Source organism: Macaca fascicularis, chromosome 13, assembly GCF_037993035.2.
Source record: "Macaca fascicularis isolate 582-1 chromosome 13, T2T-MFA8v1.1".
Lineage (NCBI taxonomy): Eukaryota > Metazoa > Chordata > Mammalia > Primates > Cercopithecidae > Macaca > Macaca fascicularis.
The window spans coordinates 110,510,061-110,534,243 of record NC_088387.1 but is presented as its reverse complement, the minus strand read 5'-3'; the positions used below and the strand labels follow the sequence as shown (position 1 = coordinate 110,534,243).

Here is a 24,183-nt window from a genome sequence, read left to right as displayed (position 1 = left end):
CACAGTAGACACCAGCCTTCCCAAGGATGCAGGAAGGTCGCTACTTGTTTTCATGCCTCCTGCCCAGTGGGTCTGTAGAGGCACATTGGCCCTGGGAGGAAGCCAGTGCCCTTGTACCCACCTGGCCCATCCATCGCCTGGGCAGGGGACTGGAACATACTCTCCTCCAGAGCTCCTCGCTGCTTCCCCACGCCCAGGCCCCCAGTGCCTCTACCATCATGGCCTGGAGAGCCTACTGTTTCTGCTGTCAGGGTGCCTGGGTGTAAGCTCCAGTGCTGCCACCATTTAGTTGAGTGATTTGGGGCAACTCAAATCCTCTGAACCTCCATTTCCTCATCTGTAAAGTTGAGCAAATCTCTTCTGTCTAATTTGTAGGGCAATTGTAAGAATTAAATAAGATGATAGTATCAGCAAGTACTCAAAGCATGTTACATGCCAGGCACCGTTCCAGGCACTTTCTTCTGCTAACTCATGTCGTTCTCACTGTGGCTCTGAGTTGCTATAGTGACCACCCCTGTTTTCTGGATGAGAACACTGAGGCATAGGGAGGTTAAGTAAGTGTCCAGGGTTACACAGCTGGGAGGTGGTGGAACTGGGCTCAAACACATGTCATCTGGCTTCAGAGCCACCCCCTTAAACCCACAGGAAACATTCAGTGCTACTCCTGACCCAAGCTCTTTCCAGACCGTTCTGACTGACATGGACAACTTAAGCAGTTCTGTCAGCCCCAGGAGACCAGAAGCCATGATTGTCCCCAGAATTACCCTTAGACCTGGGGAGCCCTGGGCCCTGTGAACAGCCTGCACACAGGTAGCTGCAAACCCAACTGCTTTCCTGGACTTCAGATGTGTTAGTCCATTTTCATACTGCTGTGAAGACATACCCAAGACTGGGTAATTTATATAGAAAGTGGTTTAATGGACTCACAGTTCCGCATGGCGAAAGTCAAAGGAGAAGCAAAGGCACATCTTACATGGCGGCAGTCAAGACAGCGTGTGCAGGGGAACTGCCCTTTATAAAACCATCAGATCTCGTGAGACTTCTTCACTATCATGAGAACAATATGGGGGAACCACCCCCATGATTCAGTTACCTCCCCCCAGGTCACTCCCACGACACATGGGGATTATGGGAGCTATAATTCAAAGTGGGATTTGGGTGAGGACACAGCCAAACCATATCAACCAGAGGTCTTGAGAGAGAAGGTAGAAGGAAGTGGAACAGTTTCAGGTGTGGTCCTGGAATTCAGGAAGTCCCCTGGTCCTTTCACTCAGGCTGTGTGTCCATTGGGGTGTGAGCAGGAGGGTGCATGTTCCTGGGTGTGCATGTATATAGGCATGTGTTTGTGCGTGTGTGTGTGTGTACATGTTTGTGCATGTGTATGTTGTGTGTAGGCAGAAGTGTGTGTGTGTGTGTGTGTGTGTGTGTGTGTGTGTGTTTATGCATGTGTCTGCATGTATCTTCTCAGTGTAGCAGAATCACTGTTGGGAATTCTGATTTTCTGATGAGACTTGCTGGGGAAAAGCTAGTTTGTGAAACTGCAAGGAAAGTGATTTCCTCCTTACCTGGCTTCCAGGGCATTCTCGTGAACTGACCCTCCTCTTTGCCTTCTATCTGCTTTCAGGACCAGCTTCTGATCACTCCTCACTAAGCGCAACAGTGGGTCCGGCTGTTTTCAACGGCAAAGATTCCCCAAAGTGCCAACAGCTGGCAAAGAATAACCTGTTGGCCTTGCCGCGACCATCGGCTTTAGGTAGCGCTGCCTGTCCTGGCTGTCCTGGGGATCCTGCTCTTCTCTGGGCCAAGGCCAGAGGGGGCATGGGAGCTGCTGGGCTGGGGCCGCTGAGCCTCCTGGAGTCTGGTGTGGCTTCCATGAGTGTCAGGCCAGGACCACGGGTGCCTCCTGAGTCCATGGGTCTGGGTCCAGGCACTGGTGCTGTGTGAGTGACACTTGGGAGTTGTCGTGTGTGCCAAGGAGCAGTGAGACAGCTGTGGTGATGGCGAGTGACCTGTCCTGTGGGCTGCACAGCTGCAGGATGGTAGAATTTTGGAGCAACAGTGGGCAATGTGTTGTTGGGGAAGAACATGGGCTTCCAAATCAGATAAATATGAATTCAAAACCTACTGCTGTCTCTTGTTAGTCAGGGGACCTTGGCCAAGTCTCAATAAATGTTTCTTCACCTGGAGATAAGAATTCTGCTCCAAGGGTTGTTCAGAGGGATGAGGTGCTGTATGAAAGGTCAGAGCACATCTGGCAGCTCATTAATTGGTACCGGCTGTTCTCATCCAAATCAGCGTCATTGCTGAGGCTAGTCTTTTCAGGGAAGGCTTCCTGGAGGAGGTGGTAACTGAACTGCAACTTAGAAGTTGGGGAAGCATCATGTAGAGAGAGAAAGGGAGAAAGGAAGCAAAGAGGGATGAGGAGGTGAGGATATGGATGAGAGAGGTGAGTGAAGGGGCCGAGCAGACCTCCTACCGGAGGAGGCTTTGAGGAAGCTGTCAACAGGTGGAGCAACCTGGAGACCTGCTTGAGGACTCCCAGTCCAGTGCTCTCCCCACCATGCTCATCTGGAGCCACTTCTCGTCTTTCTTTCTTTCCTCCATCATGCACTCGGCTAAACTGGATTTGAAGATCTAAGACATCAAACTGGAGGAACCCTTAGAAACCATCTAGGCCAACACTGTTTTACAGAGGAGGAGACAGAGGTCCAGAGAGGCAGGGGCAGGCCTCTAAGCTCCCACTCCACTGTGCTGGTAGAGGACCTCCCTGGTGAAAATCTTGTGAATTGTCTAACTCTTGACTGAAGGGGCGAATGTAGTTTCTGAACAGAATCCGAGGCCTCCCGTTCCCAACCAGCGCCTCCATCCTGGAGTCTGAAACCCACAGCAGCCAAGTCCCAGGCAGTAGCGAGTCCCATCCTCCGCAGCAGCCGAGCCCCAGGCAGCCTCCTGTTTTCATCCAGGGACTGCTGCTTCTCTGCCGAGTGCTGCATTTGGGGGCAGCCCTGTGGCTGCAGAGCTGGACACCTGGGGATGAGGATACTGGGGATGCCACGCTGCTACAGCCTCCCTTCTGGGCTGTCTGTGGACCCCCCAACCTCCACCCTGAACAGCAGGGAGATGAGGGCCTCCCTCAGCCCGGGACCCTGTGAAGGTGGCCCTGGGAAGCCTTCTGTGTGGGACTGACTGCATTTTCCTTGCCATGCTCCATGGAGGGGTGTGGGAGATGGAGCTCCTCCAAATTGCCTAGGGGAGCACCCAAGCCTTTCCAGAATCTGGCCCCAGCCCACCTGCTGAACCTCATTCCCTGCTATTTTGGCTGCCCTGGGCAGTTGAGCTCCCCCACCCCCGTGACCCCATCCTCCTGTCTGCATGCTCTGTGCCTGCATCCCGGCTCCGGGCTGCTCTCTCCACTCACCTATTACATCACCTTTGTGAGCTTAGTTCAGGGGGCACCTGCTCCATGCAGGAGGGCTCCCTGTGAGTGCACGGGGCTCCCAGCCGTCCCAGGCTTAGTCCCACAGCCACATGTGGCCATCGGGGCCTCGGCACTGTGCAGTTCCCAAGGGCAGCACCATGGTAACGTGCATCTTGGAGCCCCTGGTACCAGCTGCTGGGGAGCCCAGCCAGAGGGCATGACGCTGGCTGAGTTGAGTTGTGTTGAGCACAGCTGAAGTGTTGGAGTTCCTGGGCCTTCTCCTCTGCTCTGGGGAGAAAGCTCAAAATCAATTTTTAAGAAACTGCGTCTAATACCACAAGGAGTTGACTGAAGCCTTGAGTCCTGGCACTCACTGGTTCCCAACGGAGAAGTGCTGCCCCCTGGGGGGCGGGGGTAGGAAATGTTCTGGTAAAGGATGGATTTGTTGTCCCAGGCACAGGGTCTTACTGGCATTTGATGCTGGGACAGAGCGGGCAGCATGCAGAATGTCCTGCACCAAGCAGTCTACATAATGAATCATCTCCCAAAAATGCCAAATAATACCTCCCCAAGAGACATTTTGAGAAATAATTGATCCACATTGGTACCATGGGAGCAGCTCCTGGTGACATCATTTGGAAAGAGCTCATGGGCTTAGGGTCTACTTAGAGCTATTTATAGGGTTATCTTCCAAAAGTGAGAACACATCTGCGTCTCTTCCATCCTTACTGAGATCCACTTCCAAGCCCTGTCCCCTTTGGTCGTTCAGTAGAGCTTTTAGAGCAGCTGGCTGCTTAGCCTCTGTGGGGGGTCTCCCATTGCAACTGGGGACAGATGTTTGCAGAGTCAAAGGCCTCATTCCTGCAAACAGGGAGGAGAAAACAGCAGCTGCGTCAGTGGTTGTTGGGAGGGCCAAAGGAGCCACGGGTTTGAAAGTTCTTTGTAAACAAAGTACTTTATGCTTTTAACTTTTTATTTACTTTTAGTCAGTCTAATGAAGTGATAATATTTCTTTGATTACCCTTGAGAGACTCTAAAGCAATGATTCTCACTTAAGTGTGCTTAAGAATTACCAGGCTGGCCGGGTGTGGTGGCTCACAGCTATAATCCCAGCACTTTGGGAGGCTGAGCGGGCAGATCACCTGAGGTCAGGAGTTCGAGACCAGCCTGACCAACATGGTGAACCACTGTCTCTACTAAAAATACAAAAATTGGCCGGGTGTGGTGGTGCGCGCCTGTAATCCCAGCTACTTGGGAGGCTGAGGCAGGAGAATCGCTTGAACTCAGGAAGCAGAGGTTGCAGTGAGCCAAGATTGCACTACTGTACTCCAGCCTGGGCAACAAGAGTAAGACTCTGTCTCAAAAAAAAAAAAAAAAAAAAAAAAAAAAAAAAAAAAAGTCACCAGGCTGGCTTACAAAGGATGGTGTTTTCTTACCGTCATTTCCAGAGATGTGATTCCGGAGGTCAAGGCGGGGCCCAGGGACACAGGTTTAGTAGGCACAGGTTTAAAAGGCCCATGTGGGTTCTGTGCAGTGCCTCGGGTGACACCTGGAGAACCATTGCTCTGATTGGTGTTTCTCCACCGGGCTGTGCATTATAATCAAGAAGAAGCGCTGAGATATTGGGATGCCTGAGTCCTGCTCCCATGCTGGGCTTCTGGTTTAACTGGGATAGGATTGCATCCAGACAGAGTTTTAAAAGTTTTCCGTTTGAGTTTAATGTACAGTTGAGGTTGCGACGTGAATCTCTACATGTAGGGGAAATTTTGTGTCTGGTTAGTCAAGAAACTATGGAAACCAGTTCTTGATATTTTGAAACATTCACGAAGTTAGCTTGAGTCATGAGCATGCTGTTGTCTAGAGTGGGCAGGGATGACTCATTGCAGTGGGTGTCAGCCTCTGTACTTGATTTTGTTGAGTCTGAAATTAGCTTTCCCGGCTGGGGCAGGGAGGGGAGCACAGGCGGATCAGTACTGCCCCCAAGCGGTGGAGCTGTGGTGGTGGATCAGATGCTGCTGCCCCCATCTGCAGAAACATATTTCTCTCTTCCAGCCCTTCAGATTGGAATATGTCCATAACAATAATGATGGTGGTGAAGATGATGATGACGTGGGTAATTCTGGCTACCTTATTGGGCCCAGGCTCCCTCACAAAGCACTCTACATACATTCTCTTTAGTCCTGATCAAACCACCTTTCAGAGTAGGGTTTAGTGTCCCATTTTAAAGATGAAGGAGCTCGGGCTCAGAGAGAGATCAGTTAGACACACACACAACTTTGGAATGAAACATTTACAAAAACTGACATTTCCTTATGCCTAGATATTTCACTAGCTCCTTAAAACCCGTGTGAAACTGTGATTAGAAAAACAAGAAACAAAACAAAACAGATCATTGTGCTCCAAACCAAGGGAAAGTTTTATTGGAACCCTTTCCTGATGATAGCCTAATCCACACTCTGAATATTGTCTAGGTATCTTGTCAAACTCCGGGCCCCCCAAAAAACGCCACAAAGGATGGTCTCCAGAATCTCCATCAGCTCCAGACGGTGGCTACCCCCAAGGTGGTGGGAACAGAGCTAAGTATGGTAAGTGATGGCAGCCTTGCCCAGAATTCCAGACTTGGGTACTGGTGGTAGTGCTGCTGCCAGTTGTGTGTGTATGTGTGCGTGTGTGCGCGTGCATGTGTGTGAATGTGCGTGTGTACTGCTGAGGGAGTTCTAAGGAGGCAGAGTTTGGTGTAACAAAAGATTTCTTTCTCACATGTTAGAATTGCTTTGCAAGGTCTAGGATCCCTGTATGATAGTGAGTTCTCTGATCCTTGGGAAATTTTAAAAGGGGCTGTTTATGACTTGGCAGGGATATCAAAGAGGAGACCGAACCATTGGGGCAAGGATGGACGGAAGGAATTTAAAGGTGCCCTTGACCTTAGGAATCTGTGACTCTAAGACTTTGGTGCTCCTGTAATCAGGGACATTGATCAGGAGGTAGCAGCATTGCTGCTTGGCCTGATGTCAGGTGTGTGAGAAGTGGATGCCTTGTCTGATGTTTTTACTAATGTTCTTCGGTGTTCCTAGAGAGCGCAGGCGTGTCCTGCGTGCCCCAGGTTGGCTTGGTGGGACCAGCTTCAGTCACCTTCCCAGTGGTGGCCTCTGGAGAACCAGTGTCTGTTCCTGACAACTTGCTGAAAATATGCAAGGCCAAGCCAGTGATATTTAAAGGCAAGTACAGCAGTGCACCAAGTCGTGGGAATGGAAGAACCTGAAGGAAGGCCCGAGAAACAGGCAAAAGCGAGACCTCATCGCGGTCTGACTCCAAGGGTATCCTCCCGAGACAAACCTAAAGTGCTTTCCAGAGCAAGGAAAGAACAAGGCAGAGCCAGTCACTAGTTCAGCCCCTGATCAGATGCCGAGAATGATGGAGCTTGTCACAGCTCTCCACAGTGGGTCTGGGTGAAGTGATTCCCTGCCATGAAGGGAATTGCCTGTTCCTCGTTCTTTCCTTCATCTGCTCAGCTTCATTGAGCGCCCGCCATGATCCCAGGCCCGGTGCTGAGTGCTGAGGATTAGGAAAAACAAATGACTCCCTGGCTGCAGGAGCCCTGCTCTGGTGGGTTGTTGCCTGTTGTCACCCACGCCACTAGTATTTTCTGACTATGGAATCTACTTTGGTTGGGCAAAGATAGCCATGGTCACCACTGTAGAAGCATCAAACAAAATTAGATCTGATCCGTTCTGTGCAGTGGGCTAACGTATGCTACGTGGGGGTAGACTTTTGGCTCAACTGAAGAAATCCCTTTGACGAAGCTGGAGATGTTGCAATGGGAAACCGTGGGGGGATTCAGCAGAGCTTGGCTGGTGATCGCAGGCACCAGAATGGCTGGCACATGGCAACACACACACACACACACACACACGTAGGCACGGCACACACACACCACACACACGCACTGTGCACGCAGGCCCCTCTTAAATACATTATTATTGCATTTGGTATCATGCTTGTAGATAGAGGAGGGAGGATTGTAGGAAAGTGGGAGAAGCACGCTGATAATTAAGAAATAAGAAAGAGCATATCTTTTTCCTAAAAAACAAAAACTGGACAGGGTATTCAGGAAGTAGCATGCAACTCTGAGTTTCGACCTTAGCATGACATAGGACCAATGACCGAGGCAGTTCCACTGGGCCCCACTGTCTACCTCAAATGAAGGCCAACATTCTTTCAGTCATGTTGCATGCATTTTTTTATGTGGCCATGATGTGTCTGTGGTAGGTCTCAAGAACACAGTGCTCAGGAAACAGAGCTAGGACAGGGTGCAAGGCTTGGAGGTGTAGGCAGGGCTTCACCTGCCTCTGCTTTGAGCCAGGAGCCTCAGAAAAGAAAGCCCAGCCAGTCTACGTCTCACACGAACAATCTCAGAATAGAGACTGTCCTCTTGGTTCTCAGGTGTGCTCTGTTCCCTCCACTGCCTCTGTTTCCACTGCAGCCCTCACTGTAAAGCCCTTGTCTCTGACTCCTGTTCCCCACAGCCACATGTCCAAGCCCTCCTGAGGCCTTGGACTCAGCCCTGTGCCTTCTCTATGAAGTTGTTTTAGATTCCCTTTCCTCTGCCCCCCTTGTCACTTCTCTGTCCCTCTTTTATGACAAATGTCACATGCTTGCTTTTATAGTGACTCTTTACCTTGCCTCTTGCCAACTGCAATATTTGTAAGTGGTGCTACCCAAATGGTAGCCCCCGGTCCAGCAGAACCTGCATCGCCCCGGAGCTTATGAGAGGCGTGATTTCACGGACCCATCCTGGAATCAGAATCAGGCCCCAGTTCTGCATCAGAAGCTCTGGGTGGGCCAGCAGGTGTTTGGCAAGCCCTTGAGAAGCAATGTCTTTGAGAACACAACCTGTGCCCCAGGCACCAGGTTTACTCTCCAAGCCTGGCAGGACGTCTGCATATAGCACACAGCCAAAGTCAGAAAATACATTTTTGGTGACTAAATGGAGTACCCGGAGTGCAAGATACCCCACACACACTCACGTGCCACCTCTGGGAGCTCAGCAGCCCCGAGAGGATTTGATAGCTTCACCTGATTTTACAAATGCAGAGACTGAGGCTTAGGGCAGTTCAGCTTCTTGCTTGACGTCATGTAGCTAAATAATAGTGGAAAGAGATTTGAACCTGGCCTGGGCGATTCCACCTCTGAGGGCTCTCTTCAGAATGAATCTTCTAATGGGCTGGGCATGGTGGCTCACGCCTGTAATCCCAGAACTTTGAGAGGCCAAGGCGGGTGGATCACTTTAGGTCAGAAGTTCAAGACCAGCCTGGGCAGCATGGTGAAACCTTGTCTCCACTGAAAATACAAAAATTGGCCAGGTGTGGTGATGCACACCTATAATCCCAGCTACTCGGCAGGTTGAGGTGGGAGGATCGCTTGAACTCAGGAGGTGGAGGTTGCAGTGAGCTGAGATCGTGCCACTGCACTTCAGCCAGGGGACAGAGCAAGAGACTGTCTCAAAAAAAAAAAAAAAAAAAAAAGACTGACTCAGTCTTCTGGTCTGTGTGGTGATGTATTATCCCAACTCACCTTGCCGGACAGCCCTGGGAGGGAGGATGCAGGGCACAATCCTCCCTGCTTGGAGTCAGGGAGGCAAGGCCTGGCAGGCAGCACCCAGTGAAGCTCTGGAAGGTGCTTTGCCCACAAGGTGTCCCGTCGGTGGTGCTGGAGGAGCGACAGGTGGTGGCTGCTTGGCTCTGGGCAAGTCCCTCCCTTCAGCTCCCTCACTTGTAAAAAATAAGAGGATTGGACGAAATGAACCAGTAAGTGGCACAGCCCCATTGGTTAGAAAAGGTGACTCCTCTCATCGTAGGCTCCAGAAGGGTGAGCAGGTGCACCCAATGAGCAAGGCTTCCCAGGACAGGGCACTCGAGGGACCTGGCGCAGTTCACTTGTCTCCTTCAACTCCCTCACCCCCAGAGAACCCACATGTGTGGGGCCATAAGCTGTGCACAAGACCAGGTGCCAAGTCGCTGCTGTTCCTCTGCAGGCCACGGGAACTTCCCTTACCTGTGTGGGAACTTGAATGACGTCGTGGTCAGCCCCCTCCTGTACACGTGCTACCAGAATTCCCAGTCTGTCTCGCGGGCATACGAGCAGTATGGCGCCTCTGCCATCCAGCCCATCTCTGAGGAGATGCAGCTCCTGCTGACTGTGTACTACCTGGTCCAGCTGGGTGAGTCACCTCCACCTATTGGCCAGGTGGCAGGGAGGGGCCACAGCCCAAGCACAGACCTGGCCTCGGCCCTTGTGGGGGCTGACTTGGGGCTGCTGGAATTGAAATATGTGGGGAGAGCTTATGGCTCCACTGGGAGGACGTCATGAGGTCACTGCGGGCGTACCCACACTGAGGGGCCGAAAGTAGGTTGAAGTTAATGGAGACATTTCCAAAAGTATTTATCTGCCGTTCTAGGCACAGGGATACAGCAGGGAATTGAGTAAAGACCCTGCCCTTGAGGCGATTCTAGTCTAGTGGGAGACAGAAGCAGTAAACCCGTGGAAAACAGGCAGGTAAAGGTGGGCGCATGCATTAGTGTGTGTCTGTGTGGGGCCAGTTTAGGGGCATGAAGAAAGGCCTCTGTGAGTAGAGACCTCGACCCTGAGAAGGAGTCAGCCTTGTGTTGATCTGAGGAATGAGGGCAGGTGGGGCCCTGAGGAGAGAGGGAGGCCAGGTGAGACTGTGAGGTGGGGAGCAGTGAGCGTCCCAGGTTGCTGGAGAGGCCAGTGTAGCTGCAGCAGAGAGAGGGTGTGAGGGAGAGGTGTGGTCGCAGGGGGCAGGCTCCGGTCAAGAGTGTGATGCTATGGTAGACACATGGAGAAGCCACCGGAGTATTTTTAGGCAGGGGATGGAGGTGATCTGATTTTCACTTTAAAAACGCCACCTTGGTTGCTGTGTGGAGTCAGATGGTGCAGATGCAGTGGCGGAAATGGAGAAAGAGTCAGTTGTTGCCTATTAAAGGCACAGAGTGGCTTGGGCCACTGAGGGCAGCAGCAGTGAGCTGGAGGGGCTATTCTGAAGGTAAGTCCGGCTGGAAATCCCTTTGAAGGGGGTGGGAGCAGGTGGGGCCTGGGTTTCAGCCTGAGCAGCCAGGTGAATGGTAGCAATGAACTTGAGTTCTGTCTTGGCATGAGTTTGTACAAGATGCCCACGAGACAGCCAATCACCTGTGTTCATTTGCATGGGCAGGCCTTGAGCCCCAGGAGAGGTTGAAGCTCTAGGTATACATTTAAGACACATTGGCTTACAGATGATGTATATTAAAGCCGTGAGACCAGCTGCGAGTGGCTACGGGGAGAGGAAAGTGCCAAGGTTTGAGCCTGGGGACCTCCAATCTTCAGAGATCCAGAAGAGGTGACTGAGATAGAACGGGTGGGAAGGAAGGAAAGGACAGTGGAGAATCTGAGAAACCCAGCATTGCCCTCTTTCTCATAGTCCCCACCAGTCCGTCAGTAAGCACGGCTTCATCCTGAATCCAGCCTCGCTCACCCTCCCTGTGGCTGTCCCCTCACTGGGGCACTATTCTTGCCCTGTTCCCCACATCCCTGAGAACTGGGAATCCAATTGCATCTCTTCCCTGCTCAGAGCCCTGCCGCGGCTTCCCATCAGTCGCTCACTCCACCCCTTCCCCGGGGCCCGGCCCGCTTCCTGGTCCCACCTGCTTGCTCTGTCCCAGCCCGCTGTACCCCACAGCAATCTTGGTCCCACCAAGGCATCCCACACTTGCTGTTCCTTCCCTGTGACATGCTCTTGCCAAAGACATTTGTGTGGCTTGCTCCCTCATGTCCTTCAGGTTTCAGGTCACCCATCATGTCCTCAGGAAGGCCTTCTTGTTACTGTGTGTAAGACAGATCCCGCCCTCCAGGCCCCTATCCTATGCCCTTTATCTTTAGGGTACCAGGAATTAGGGTCTGTGATTGTTCCCTTTAAGTGTGTCTCCCCCAGTTAGGGTGTAAGCTCCATGAGGCCAGGCATGGTCAGTGAGTCCTTTTCCTGATGCCCCACAGCATCCGCGGCTCAAGTCGACAGTCTGCCAACCTATATTGAGGGAATAGGCGAATGTTGGTAAGAAGCAGTGAAAAAAAGCATTCCCAAGGAGAGGGGCTGATCAACTGTGCCAGCATGGCTGGGAGTTGAGCAGAGGGAAGACTGGACTCTGACCATTGGGTTTGGCCATGGGAAGTGATTGGCAACCTTGATGATGATGTACGCAAAGATTGGGGATAAGTCACATTGGAGTGGATTAGAGAGATTGGAGGTGAGGAGACAGTATGGCATGTGTAGACAGCTCTGGGTAGGGTTTAGTTCTGGAAGAAGATGTGGACTCAAAGGAAAGTTTTTAAAGAGAGAGAGATAACAGCTAATCTAATTAAATTCTAATTTAATGAGCTAATTGAAGTAGTGAATTCTGATTAAATGTATCCAATCAAAGATGGAGATATAAGCCAATTTAATCATTCTGGCACGGCCCACAGAGCAGGTGGCATGAACCGCGTGTGATGCATCAGAAAACCGTATGAGATAGCTCAGGGCCGCACAGCTGGTGCTGGGTAGAGCTGGACTGGAACCACCTTCTAAATGGAAGCCTGGTGCGCTTTCCTCCAGCTCATCAAGTGTGAAATCTGGACGTATAAACCAGACAATTCATAAAAGAAAAAATACCAGAAAGAAACAAATATTGAAAAGTATTCAATCTCACTCATCATCAAAGACATGCGAATCACAAATCAAGTCATCTTTTTCTGAATTCATAACCCAAATGATGGCACCCAGTGGTGCTTAGGTGCAGTAAAACCAGTACTTGTCAAATGCACCGTTTGCGTGGTAAACGCATGCATTCAGGCCGTTTGGAAGCCAGCTGATGATATGTATTAGCTGGTTCTGTAAATCCACCTTTGAGACATTAGGCAAAGGAAGTAATGTTCTATACGTCAAGATGTGCATTGCAGAGGTATTTATAAAGGTGAATATTTGGAATAAGAGAATCCATAATAGAGACCTTGCTGAGTAAACTTACAGTGGTGCTTACATATGATGGGACATTATGGACGCACTAACAGTGCTCTTTACGATGGCTGAAAATGGCACTGAAACTGATGATAGGGTCACGGTTATGGAAAGAATGCAAGACCCAAAGTTTATACGGACAATCATTACAGCTATTTGTAGGGACAATTTTAATATTAATTCCAGCAACACATGTTTTTATTCCCTGTCCTGGAGTAGGAGAAAGCCTATATTCCCAGGCTAAATGTTCTACACATTTACTACTGTATATGCACATAGGGACAGTGTAACCTGTCTATACCACTGTAGTTCCAGTCCTAACTTTCTGAATTCTTTTTAAAGACCTTCTCTAACAAGCTATGGGAATTTGGCTTCCTCCTGTTTTTTTTTTTTTTTTTTTTTTTGCAATGGCAGTGTTTTGGGTGATAATTTTGGGTTGATACTTATTCTTTTTACTGGGTTTTGTTGGCTTTTTGAAAAATTGTCTTTCCTTATAGTTGGTGAGTGGCTTGGTAGCAAAGTAAGATTTTTGCTTTTGAAAAGAGGACAGAAAAGTTGAACTGCAGCTTGAGAACATATTCCTTTATCCTACTTTGTCATTGAAAATTAAGGAATCACTTTTAACTGTTTTACGTGTGTGTGGCCGAAGAGTGAGCAAGGACTATGTTTCTGGATTGTCAAAGAGAATGCTTAATCTTAAAAATAAAAATAAATGTACAAATAATCTTATAATTAAAAAAAAACTTTCATATGGAAAAAAAAAGATTAAAAATACACATAAATACCGTGGCTCTGTTAGGGCAGTGGTGAGATTGTGGCGGATTTTATGCCCTCCCCTCGTGCTCCAGCCGTCTCTGATACAATTTCACAGCAATATCTTAAATGGGTACTTCCACATCACTGCACCTGCGCGTCCCCGGATGTCGCTGGCATTTGTGGCAGGCCCTCCGCCCGCGTTGTGTTGCAGCCGCGGACCAGGTGCCCTTGATGGAGGACCTGGAGCAGATCTTCCTGCGCTCTTGGCGCGAGTCGCACCTGACCGAGATCCGGCAGTACCAGCAGGCGCCGCCGCAGCCCTTCCCACCCGCGCCCAGCGCCGCGGCACCCGTGACCTCCGCGCAGCTGCCCTGGCTGGCCAGCCTGGCCGCCAGCTCCTGCAACGACAGCGTGCACGTCATCGAGTGTGCCTACTCCCTGGCCGAGGGCCTCTCCGAGATGTTCCGGCTGCTGGTCGAGGGCAAGCTCGCCAAGACCAACTACGTGGTCATCATCTGCGCCTGCCGCAGCGCGGCCATCGACTCCTGCATCGCCGTCACTGGTGAGCGCTGGGCCCCCTGAACTGCGTTCCTGGTCCCCTCCTTTGGTGGTTCTCTCCCTTTCTGCCTAGGGTGGCCCGGGTTTGCAGAAGCAGTTAGCACCTGTGGTTTGTGCTCAGTAGCTGGCTTCAGAAGGCAGCCTTGACTAATGACTTAGTTACAATGTCATCCCTGCTCTGAGTGGCTGGTGAGGTTAGCCCTGGGGTCAGCTTGGGAGTGTGGAAGGACCCTGTTGAAAACCTGGCTCCACCACGTGGGTGGTCACTCACACCAGGAGCTCTGTGTTTCTTTACCCATCTATTGGAGACAAAAAACAACGACCTTGTTGTGTTGTCTGTGTTCAGGAGCCAATTAATTTAATTTTTTGAGACAAGGTCTCACTCTGTTGCCCAGGCTGCAGTGCAGTGGCCTGATCTTGGCTCATTGCAATCTCTGTCTCTTGGGTTCAAGAGATTCTCTCACTTCAGCCTTCCAAGTAGCTGGGACCACGCCCAGCTAATTTGTATTTTTTGGTAGAGATAGGGTTTCACCATATTGCCCAGGCTGGACTCGAACTCCTGAGCTCGAGTGATCCACCTGCCTAGGCCTCCCAAAGTGCTGGGATTACAGGTGTGAGCCACTGTGCCCGGCCAATTGATGTAATTTTAAAAACACACATTGAGGCCCCACATGTACAGCCACTGTTCTAGGGGCTGGGGGCCCACAGGGAGCAGAGCAGTATCTGCCTGCCCAGAGTGTTCTTTTGGGTGGGGGAGGCAGACACCAAACACGTGAGCTTTCTTGGCCTGCTTAAATCTTCACAAGTGTGCATTTTCGGCCGGAATTTTTTGTACTTTGTAAAGTTTACTTTAAGAGTGCAGAATGTAATGCACTTTTTTTTTTGAGACAGGGTCTTGCTCTGTCACCTGGGCTGAAGTGCAGTGGCGAGATCTTGGCTTATTGCAGTATCAAGCTCCTGGGCTCAAGTGATTCTGTCACGTCCGCCTCCATCTGGGGTAGCTGGGACTACTGCAGGTGTGCACCACCACACCCGGCTCAGTTTTGTACTTTTGTAAACACGGGGTTTTGCCATGTTGCCCAGGCTGGTCTCAAACTCTTGGGCTCAAGCAATCCATCCACCTCAGCCTCCCAAAGTGCTGGGATTACAGGCGTGAGCCACTGTGCCTGGTGTTTAATGTACTTTTTAAGTATAGTGTCTGAGTTGTCTTTTAACATTTTTTTCTTTCTTTCTTTCTTTTCTTTTTTTGAGACGGAGTCTTGCTCTGTTGCCCAGGCTGGAGTGCAGTGACACGATCTCAGCTCACTGCAACCTCTGTCTCCCTAGTTCAAGTAATTCTTTTGCCTCAGCCTCCTGAGTAGCTGGGACTACAGACGTGCACCACCATGCCCAGCTAATTTTTGTATTTTTGGTAGAGATGGGCCGGCTAATTTTTGTATTGTTGGTAGAGATGGGTTTTCGCCATGTTGGCCAGGCTGGTCTCAAACTCCTGACCTCAGGTGATCCACCCACCTCGGCCTCCCGCACTGCTGAGATTACAGGCGTGAGCTACTGCACCCGACCAGCGTTCTTTAATCTTTTTTTTTTGAGACGGAGTCTCGCTCTGCTGCCCGGGCTGGAGTACAGTGGCCGGATCTCAGCTCACTGCAAGTTCCGCCTCCCAGGTTTACGCCATTCTCCTGCCTCAGCCTCCCGAGTAGCTGGGACTACAGGTGCCCGCCACCTCACCCAGCTATTTTTTTGTATTTTTTAGTAGAGACGGGGTTTCACTGTGTTAGCCAGGATGGTCTCAATCTCCTGACCTTGTGATCCGCCCGTCTTGGCTGCGTTCTTTAATCTTAAACCCATTCTGTGTGTGTGTGTGTTTTTAAAAATAAATTATTTACCTTGCTGTGAGTAGGACATTCAGTAGTAGACCCTGAGCCTCTGCCATGTGCCAGGCACCGTTATCTTGCGTCGCCTGACAGCAGGCTTGGGAGATAGATCCTGCTGTTAGCCACAGGTTCCTGATGGGAAATGTCAGTCTAGAAGGGTTAAGGGACTAGTCCAGGGCCACACAGCCAGTAAGCAGGGAAGATACGATTGGTACAGTGAAAGTTGTTTGCTTTCCAGGAAAATACCAAGCCCGGATTCTTTCCGAGAGCCTTCTCACCCCAGCAGAGTACCAGAAGGAAGTCAATTACGAGCTGGTTACGGGAAAGGTGGACTCGCTGGGGGCCTTCTTTAGCACCCTCTGTCCAGGTAGGCTTGTCATGAGACAGGTGCATATGCGTACGTTCATAGGACAGAAATCAGTGCCGGGGGAGGTCATCTCTGCCCCACCCTGCCGGTGACTGGCAGGGCTGACCTCCACTGCAGAGTGCCCCTCATTCTGTGCACTTGCATTTCTGTCCCTTTCTTTTCTTGAGTGACAGCTGCGGGTTCTGGCTGGCCATCTCTTCCTGCTTGGGCTGTAGAGTTCTCCTGAGGGGTGGAGGGCACCTTGTGGGTTCTGTCTTTGTGCGGTACACAAGGCCCTTGCACCTGTTTCTCTCCACCTTTCCAGCGTTGGTGGCCTCTCTTCCCCGTCTTCCTTCTTGCTGGAGAGTTCTGTGTCCCGGTGTGCTCTGGGCTGTGAGCGTCCTTCTCCCTTGTTTGCCTAGCTACCCACCCCTCAAGACTCATCTCATGTACCCCTAGAAAGCTTCCCAGGCCCTTCGTTTTCCAGATGGGCTTGGGACCTTCCCCTTTGTCCTTTACCATGTTGTTCTTCCTTCTGCCCTAGCACTGGCTGTGTCTGTGTGGGGGGAGCTCACTCTGGCAGTGTGTCTTCATCCTGACTAGGCTAAGACCCCTTGACAGGATGGGCCACGTCCTCTTTACCTTCACGACTCCAGGCCTCAGGACAGTACCTGACACTAACTGCCCTGTAGATGTTTGCTGAATTTCACTGACATGGAAAACCCATTTGTTTATTCTGTCTTGGGCAGAGGGTGACATTGACATTTTGCTGGACAAATTTCACCAGGAAAATCAAGGCCATATTTCTTCCTCACTCACTGCCTCTTCTGTCACTAAAGCAGCATCCCTGGATGTCAGTGGGACACCGGTGTGCACAAGTGAGTGGTGAAAAGGAATCTCCCAGGGTGGAGGAGGTACAAAGTAGTGATGAGGGACAGGGGCAGTGCGCGCAGGTGTGCACAGTGAGGGGGGCGGGGGTGCAGGTGTGTACAGTGAGAGGAGGTGGGAGCGCAGTTGTGCACAGTGAGGGAGTGGGCACACAGGTGTGTATGGTGGGGACGGGGGCACAGGTGTGTACAGTGAGAGGGGGTGGGGGCACAGGTGTGCACAGTGAGGGGGCAGGGGCACAGGTGTGTACAGTGAGAGGGGGTGGGGGCACAGGTATACACTGTGAGAGTGGGCAAGGGCACAGGTGTGCACAGTGAGGGGGCGAGGGCACAGGTGTGCACAGTGACACAGAGCAGTGGGCATAGCTGTGTGCAGTGAGAGGCGCCAGTGGGCACAGGTGTGCACCGTGAGAGAGGACAGTGGGCACAAGTGTGCTAAGTGGGTGCTGAGGGGACAGAGGGCTCATGTGTGCCCGGTGGACGATGAGAGGGCGCTGGCGAGGGCCTGGATCTGGCCTGGGGGGCAGAATCCAAGGGCTCAGATTGGAGGTAGCAATGTCAGGGGCACATCCACAAGACAGGACATCTTTTTAGAGTCACAGTAGACCTGCTGCCTCATTTAAAATTCAGTCTTTAATTATGACAATCTCATTTAATCTTGAATTGCACATCCATCACTGTTTCTGAGATGGCAGATTTCTCGATGCTCATTTCCTGCCTCCGAGTCTGTTGCTGATGTTTTCTATTCATACGGAGTTCCTAAATGACCATCGTTAGTTTTCTTTTCTGGAGAGCTTGCAGTCCTCTTCCAAAGTCCAGTCTCAGTGTCACCTCCCCTGGGATGGGCTCCTTGTCCCCTCTAAGCAGAAGAGGCCACTGCCTCCGCTGTGCTCCCCAAGTGCTTGGTTCTTGCTTTCATTATTAAGTGAAGGATGGTGCATAAAATGATCGCTACCCCCACACCCGCCACTGCTTAGCTGAGAGCAGGGACTTGATAAACGAGAGTTATTCCCCTTTCCCTCATCGCTTTGTGCGTGGGGCTGTCTCCCCTGGACCAGTCACTGATTCTCTGGCCAAGGGCCTGGCAGTAGCCATGTGCCCTGGGGCTCACCTGGCATCCTGGGCTCTGGTTCCAGGTTACCATCTGGAGCCACACAGCATCCGGCCCTTCCAGCTGGCAGTGGCGCAGAAGCTCCTCTCCCATGTGTGTTCCATTGCGGATTCCAGCACCCAAAATCTGGACCTGGGATCCTTTGAGAAGGTGGACTTTCTCATTTGCATTCCGCCCTCAGAAGTGACCTACCAGCAGACTCTGTTCCATGTGTGGCATTCAGGTATGGGATGTTTCAGGGAGAAGTCACGTGGCCTGTGTGGAGAAGCTTTGATCTGCCGAAATCCGTGTTTGGGTGTTGACACTGTTCTTTGCTATAGAGTGGATAGGGCAAGGATCGTTGCCCTTGTTTTATAGGTTGTGAAACCTACGTTCAGAGACAGTGACTTGCCCAAGATTTTAGGATCTGCTGAAGGTAGAGCCGAAACTTGAACTTTTACCATGTCGCACTCAGGCTAGTGACCTAACCATGTGTTGCTATCTGATATCAGTTGCATCACTGATATCCTTGTACTTTCAAGGATATCGTATTTAACCACAGAGTACACAGATGTTCAGTGTCTTCACTGAAAAGACTTACTCTTTAGTGGTGTAATGTGTAGCCCTGTGGCGTTCAGACTGAGAGAGGGATTTTGCTGCCAGCAGGACCTTTCGGTTCCCTCTGTCTTACCACGCTTGGGATCAGCTGCTTCGTGAAGCCGGTGCCCCTAGGGAGGGCTGCTATACACATAGCCAAGGCTTGCCTGTGCCCCAGCTCCTGGGCAGGACAGTTACGCAGCTGTAACCTGTGTGGGAGCTTTTTCCCTCCCTTTCCCTACTCTCGCATCTCTGGGTCTAGCTCAGGACCTGCTGTATAGGAGTAGCTCATCAGGTGTCTGTTGAGTGAATGGAAACCAGGGGGCATGTTTGGAGTTATTGATGTATTTCCATTGTGTTGCAGGAGTTTTACTGGAGCTTGGTCTGGAGAAAGAGCACATGACGAAGCAGAGGGTGGAACAGTATGTCCTGAAGCTAGACGCGGAGGCACAGACAAAATTTAAGGCTTTTCTGCAAAACTCCTTCCAGAACCCGCACACACTTTTTGTCCTCATCCATGACCATGCGCACTGGGATCTTGTGAGGTTAGATTGACTTGATATATGACAGGTTGACATTTTCCTTCCTTGAAACGACATATGTGGATGTTCCTGGGGGCTGAGGGTACAAATCCTGAAAAGATGGATGATGTTTGGGCTTGGTGTTTGTAAGCAGGTGCCATGGATGTTTTCCACAATCTTGAGCTGGAAGTTATCTCAGGGATTCTCTAGTGCCACCTCTGAAATTTACCATAGTGGAATCTAATGGCTGGAGAAGGGAAGCGTGTGTTCCAGAGTCATAGGGCGGGGTGGAGTGGGAGGGTGTTCGTGGCAGAGCCGAGGCCCTCGAATCACAGCCTGATGCCTGATGTGTTTCTTTCATAGTCCACTCAGCCCCAAGGAGCCATGCTGGTGTGGGGTGCAGAGGGTCCTAGCAGGAGTTGCTTAGCCTCGCCCTTCCCTGAAAGAGGCTCTGTGGGCTCCAGTACCGTGGGTCACCACTGATGCTTGCCCTTTTTTTTTTTTTTTTTTTTTTTGAGATGGAGTCTCGCTCTGTAGCTGGGACTACAGGTGCATGTCACCACGCCTGGCTAATTTTGTTTTCATATTTTTAATAGAGACGGAGTTTTACCGTGTTAGCCAGGATGGTCTCGATCTCCTGACCTCGTGATCCACCTGACTCGGCCTCCCAAAGTTCTGGGATTACAGGTGTGAGCCACCGCACCCAGCCGATGCCTGCCATTCTTAAGGGGTGATTTTACTTACTATGTTAAAATGAACATAAACATGAATTTCAGATGGGCCAAGCCAAGCATCTGGCAGGATTTCTGGTGGTTTAGCAGGATTGGTCATCTCCGTGAGACTGGCCTAGGAGTTGTACGCTCAGACATTTCCTCTGATGTAGATGAGAAAGGAGGGGGCTCCTGGACCCGGTCATGGAGAAAACCTTTGATTGTCACAGATCCACAGATAGCTAGTTAGGGCTGGTGAGGACCTGAAGGATCACCTTGTAGTGGGTTTACAATCCAGAATTCATGTATGGGCTTGGGGGAGATTGGAACATTCCGAAATTATAGAAAGAGCTATATTGTGAATATTCATTTTGGGAGTAGGTTTCTCAAAGTGGCCTCCTGCCATCCAAAGGGTTAAGCACTGATTTTTTTTAATCCCCTAGACTTACAGGAGAGAATGCAAAGGCCTTTGTCCCACAGAGAAGTGCAGAGCTGGGCCTGTCTCCCAGACCCCTTGTCCAAAATGCTTCCCAATCCTCTCCTGCTGCCTTTTAAACTGACTCTAGAATCTACTCTTTTATATCTTTTCCGGATCGTTTCAAGGTCAGAAGGACTTTGTAAGGAGATAAGTACACAATCAGATGGGTCCAAAGAGGAACAAATGATTCATGGAACATTCTCGGGGACACATCACTGATCGGGATAGAAGGAGTGTGTGTCTTATAAGAAATCCTCCCTGACTACCGTCCCCCGCCAGACACATTTTTCCTAAGTAATGAGTCTCGGGAGAGTCCCTGACAGCTACCTGCACTCCAGCCATTTTTTTCTCTATTCCTAGTCATGGGCAGAGCCATAATCTTCAATTGTTGGCAAAGTCGGGGGTTAGTTATACATTTATTCAGCTGCTTCACCCTTGCAAAATTAGAAAACAATATAGTAATTCAACTGATTGTGTCTTTTCCTCCCTCAGTAGCGCTGTTCATAACCTCTATTCTCAAAGTGACCCGTCGGTGGGATTGGTGGACCGATTGCTCAACTGCAGGGAGGTGAAGGAGGCCCCTAACATTGTGACACTTCACGTGACTTCCTTCCCGTACGCACTGCAGACACAGCACACCCTCATCAGCCCCTACAATGAGATCCACTGGCCCGCCTCCTGCAGTAATGTGAGTGCCACAGGGCTGCTGGGCCCTTGTGTAGCAATGACACTTGGGTTTGCAGAAATTACATTTAGTAAAAGCCTTGACCAATGTGGTCGAGGATAATGGGTTCCAGCTCCTTGGATCTTTGGTTTAACCCAGAGTTAGGTGTAAATCCTTCTTCGTCTTTTTGGAAACCTTCCTACATTATGCCAGTTGGCCTCCTCATCTCAGAAGATGTAATGCAGTTTGTGTGACATTTCCTCTGGTGACTGCAGCTTGCTGAGCAGCATTCGGAATGTTTGTTCTATGGCATTGAATGGAGATATCGAAGGTAGAGCCCTTGGGGATTGGGGACTTCGGGCTCCATACAGAGCGATGCTCAATGTCTCTAGAAGCCCTAGGAAGGTTCCTGTTGTCCTATCCCTGCATCCTTGAATAGTGAGATGCAGAATCTCCTTCCTCAAACTAAACACATATCCTCAAAACGTGGTGAGTTTTTAGCTTATCACCTGGCATTTTCTCATCAAAATAGAAGACTAAAGCAATTCTGGTAATTTGAGAATTCTGGGTGGTTTGTAGTTAGTTACACAGGAATAAATAAAGGTAAAAGACGAGACTTATTTGGAGTGCCTTGCAATCCTCTGAGGAACTTTAAAAAAATACCTGGCTTTTGTCCTGTGCACCGAGAATCCGTGGTAGCAATAGCCATTGTTCGTAAGGCACTTCCCATGAGCCAGGGAGGCCCTGCCCAAAGTGCTTCCTGCTGTGAGCTCATGCAAGAGGCAGGTGCTAGGATGAGTTCTCATCTACAAATGGGGAACATGAGACAGAGTTGGGCCACTTGCCTCAGGCCAGGCAGCTAGAAAGTCATGGAGCTGGGATATGACCCAGGCCACTGGCTCCTTGGCTCAGCCCTTAACCACTGTGCTGTTTAGGGTGTTTAGGGGTAGAATTTTCATGCCTTTGTGCTTTCAACAAATTCCCCCAGCCTTGGAATTTTATGTCTGTGTGAGTGAAATTGGCTAGATAAATGTTTTCTTCATCTTCTGATTTTTAGTAGCAACTGAATGCAAGATAATTGATTTGCTTATTCCTAAAACTAGCTTAAGATTGTAGAAAGAAGCAAATTTAACAAAGACATTTATATGTTTAAATAAGATAAGGCTGATTTTCTTCTTGGTGAAGACATTGGGACCGAATGAATGGAAAACTCCTGAGCGATGGGGACACACCATTTTTAAAGTATGGCAGGTTCTTTGCTCTGCTTCTGCAGGTGGGAGAAGTTTATAAAATGCCATTCAAGCCGCTGCACAGTAGGCACGATTTAGATGAAGTTGCCAACCCAGGTCGTCCGCAGGCCTGGCACGTGAACCTCTGGCCGTCCCCGCGAATACAATGTTGGAGTGACTGATGCTCTTCTTTGTTTTAGGGAGTGGACTTATATCATGAGAATAAGAAGTACTTCGGGCTTTCGGAGTTTATTGAATCCACCCTTTCAGGGCACAGCCTCCCCTTGCTCAGATACGACAGCTCCTTTGAAGCCATGGTCACTGCATTAGGAAAAAGGTACTTGTTTCTCTTCTCAGTTACTAGAAGTGCTCAGTAGCTTAAAGGGGAAGTCGAGGTGCGTTTAGCCAGCCAGGGAATTCCAGGGAGACCTTTCCTTCCTGGGTGACTCAGTTTCTCCATGAAATGTACCCTGGTTTTTTGCTTCTCCTGTGTTTGAATCCCTTTGGGTCAGTGATATCTTTGTCATGCTGTTGCTCTAGAAAATTTTAGAGAGGACAGTGAGCAGAAATATGCTGGAATGTGGAATGATGTTTTCGAACCAGTGGAGGGTAGGAAAATGGGAGGAAGATAACAAAGCTTTAAAAGAAACTGCATTGATGATCACAGTCTGCTTTGTTTTTATTTCCGATGCGTATCATTTATTGAATGTTTATTTTGTGTCGTTGACTCTTCCAGGGACTTTACTGTCATTATCTGATTTGATTCTCACTGCCTCTCTGAGCCAGTTGCTACTGTTATCCATACTTTGCAAATGAAGATGCTGAGGCTTGGAGAGGCCCCATAGCTTTCTCAGGCCACGTGTCTAGCAAGTGACAGAACTGGGTGAGAACCCAGAGTCACTCTGACTGCACAGCCAGCCCTGTTAACCCTGTTGCAACAGACCTCATTTTATAGATGAAACTGAGGCTCAGACAGGCTAAGTAATTGCCAGGTACTACATGGTTTATTCGTGGTAAAGCCAGGCCAAGTTTTATAGACGATCTAATGCAAAGGAAAATGCCACTGAACAAAATACCACTGATTGTCAGCATGAGCTGGTCTCTACCTGCTTTTCTTATTGAACCTCAATCTTCTCATTTGCAGACAAGGGATGAAATTAGACATATCCTTCTCAAGCTATGTTCCAAGGTATACTGCTTTGGCTGGATACTAATAGTTGCTAAGCGTAAAGGGGTTCCATGGTCAAACGTGTCTGAGAAACACTTAAGGAAAGGACTTCTTTTCCACGAGAGTTCTTGGAGCCTTCAGCACATCCACGCATGCTATAATTCTCCAGAAGGCTAGAGATGTGTCCAGTAGCTCATGGGACTAGAATTTCCCAGAACACTCTTGGAGAAACTAAATATCTTAGATACTATTCAGTTCTATGATACTGACAGAAATTAATCAGGTCAGTTCTCCAGCGCGTGGGTCGACAGCTGAGCTCTCATCAACTTGCTGCATGAAGTAGCCCTCCAAGATTTCAGAGGCAAGAAAACCGGCCTTTGCCCTTCCTCTGCTTCTCCTCAGGCGGTAAGCACACGTGATGTGCTTAGTATGTTGTAGACACTGGGCTCAGTGCTCTGTATTTATTACCTAAAATAATCCTTACAGTGACACAGTGAGATAGGAAATACTGTTATCCCCCTTTTTCAGATGAAGAAACTGAGACTTAGAGAAGTTAGGCCACTTGTCCAAAGTCACATGGGGGGTTTATAGTGAAACTGGACCCCAGCCCTGCTTCCTTGGCTCCAAACCCACGCAGCCACCAAGCCATACTGACCAAAAGCTCACAGCTAGTAAAGGATAGGCTGTGACCACCATGCCAGTACATCTTGGTTTGCCCCTCTGTTAGTTTTAACCTTGGCAAATCATCTGACCTGTCTAAACTTCTGTACCCTCACCTGTAGAACAAACCCACCTTCCTAGCGGCTTCTTAGAATTTCCTGAGATAATGTACGTACGC

At 49.9% G+C, this 24,183-nt stretch overlaps 1 protein-coding gene across 42 annotated transcripts in view; it reads left to right on the top strand.

Annotated features, from left to right (window-relative positions):
- Positions 1-24,183, top strand: part of GREB1 (growth regulating estrogen receptor binding 1) — a 160,190-nt gene that overhangs the window by 96,353 nt on the left and 39,654 nt on the right. For 24 of the 42 annotated variants that reach the window (XR_012422657.1, XR_012422659.1, XM_065527411.2 and 21 more), the window contains 11 exons: positions 1,625-1,753; positions 5,890-6,003; positions 6,493-6,636; positions 9,453-9,638; positions 13,435-13,785; positions 15,894-16,022; positions 16,751-16,879; positions 18,025-18,222; positions 18,940-19,120; positions 20,777-20,972; positions 22,378-22,514. Coding sequence is in view for 37 of the 42 variants with exons in the window: in XM_065527411.2 (XP_065383483.1) it covers positions 1,625-1,753; positions 5,890-6,003; positions 6,493-6,636; positions 9,453-9,638; positions 13,435-13,785; positions 15,894-16,022; positions 16,751-16,879; positions 18,025-18,222; positions 18,940-19,120; positions 20,777-20,972; positions 22,378-22,514 (1,894 nt within the window). In the remaining 5 variants the exon portion in view is untranslated. Of the gene's footprint in view, positions 1-1,624; positions 1,754-5,889; positions 6,004-6,492; positions 6,637-9,452; positions 9,639-13,434; positions 13,786-15,893; positions 16,023-16,750; positions 16,880-18,024; positions 18,223-18,939; positions 19,121-19,692; positions 19,827-20,776; positions 20,973-22,377; positions 22,515-24,183 lie in introns of those variants that run through there. The other 18 variants (XR_012422658.1, XM_074012325.1, XM_065527416.2 and 15 more) reach the window with 10 other exon arrangements.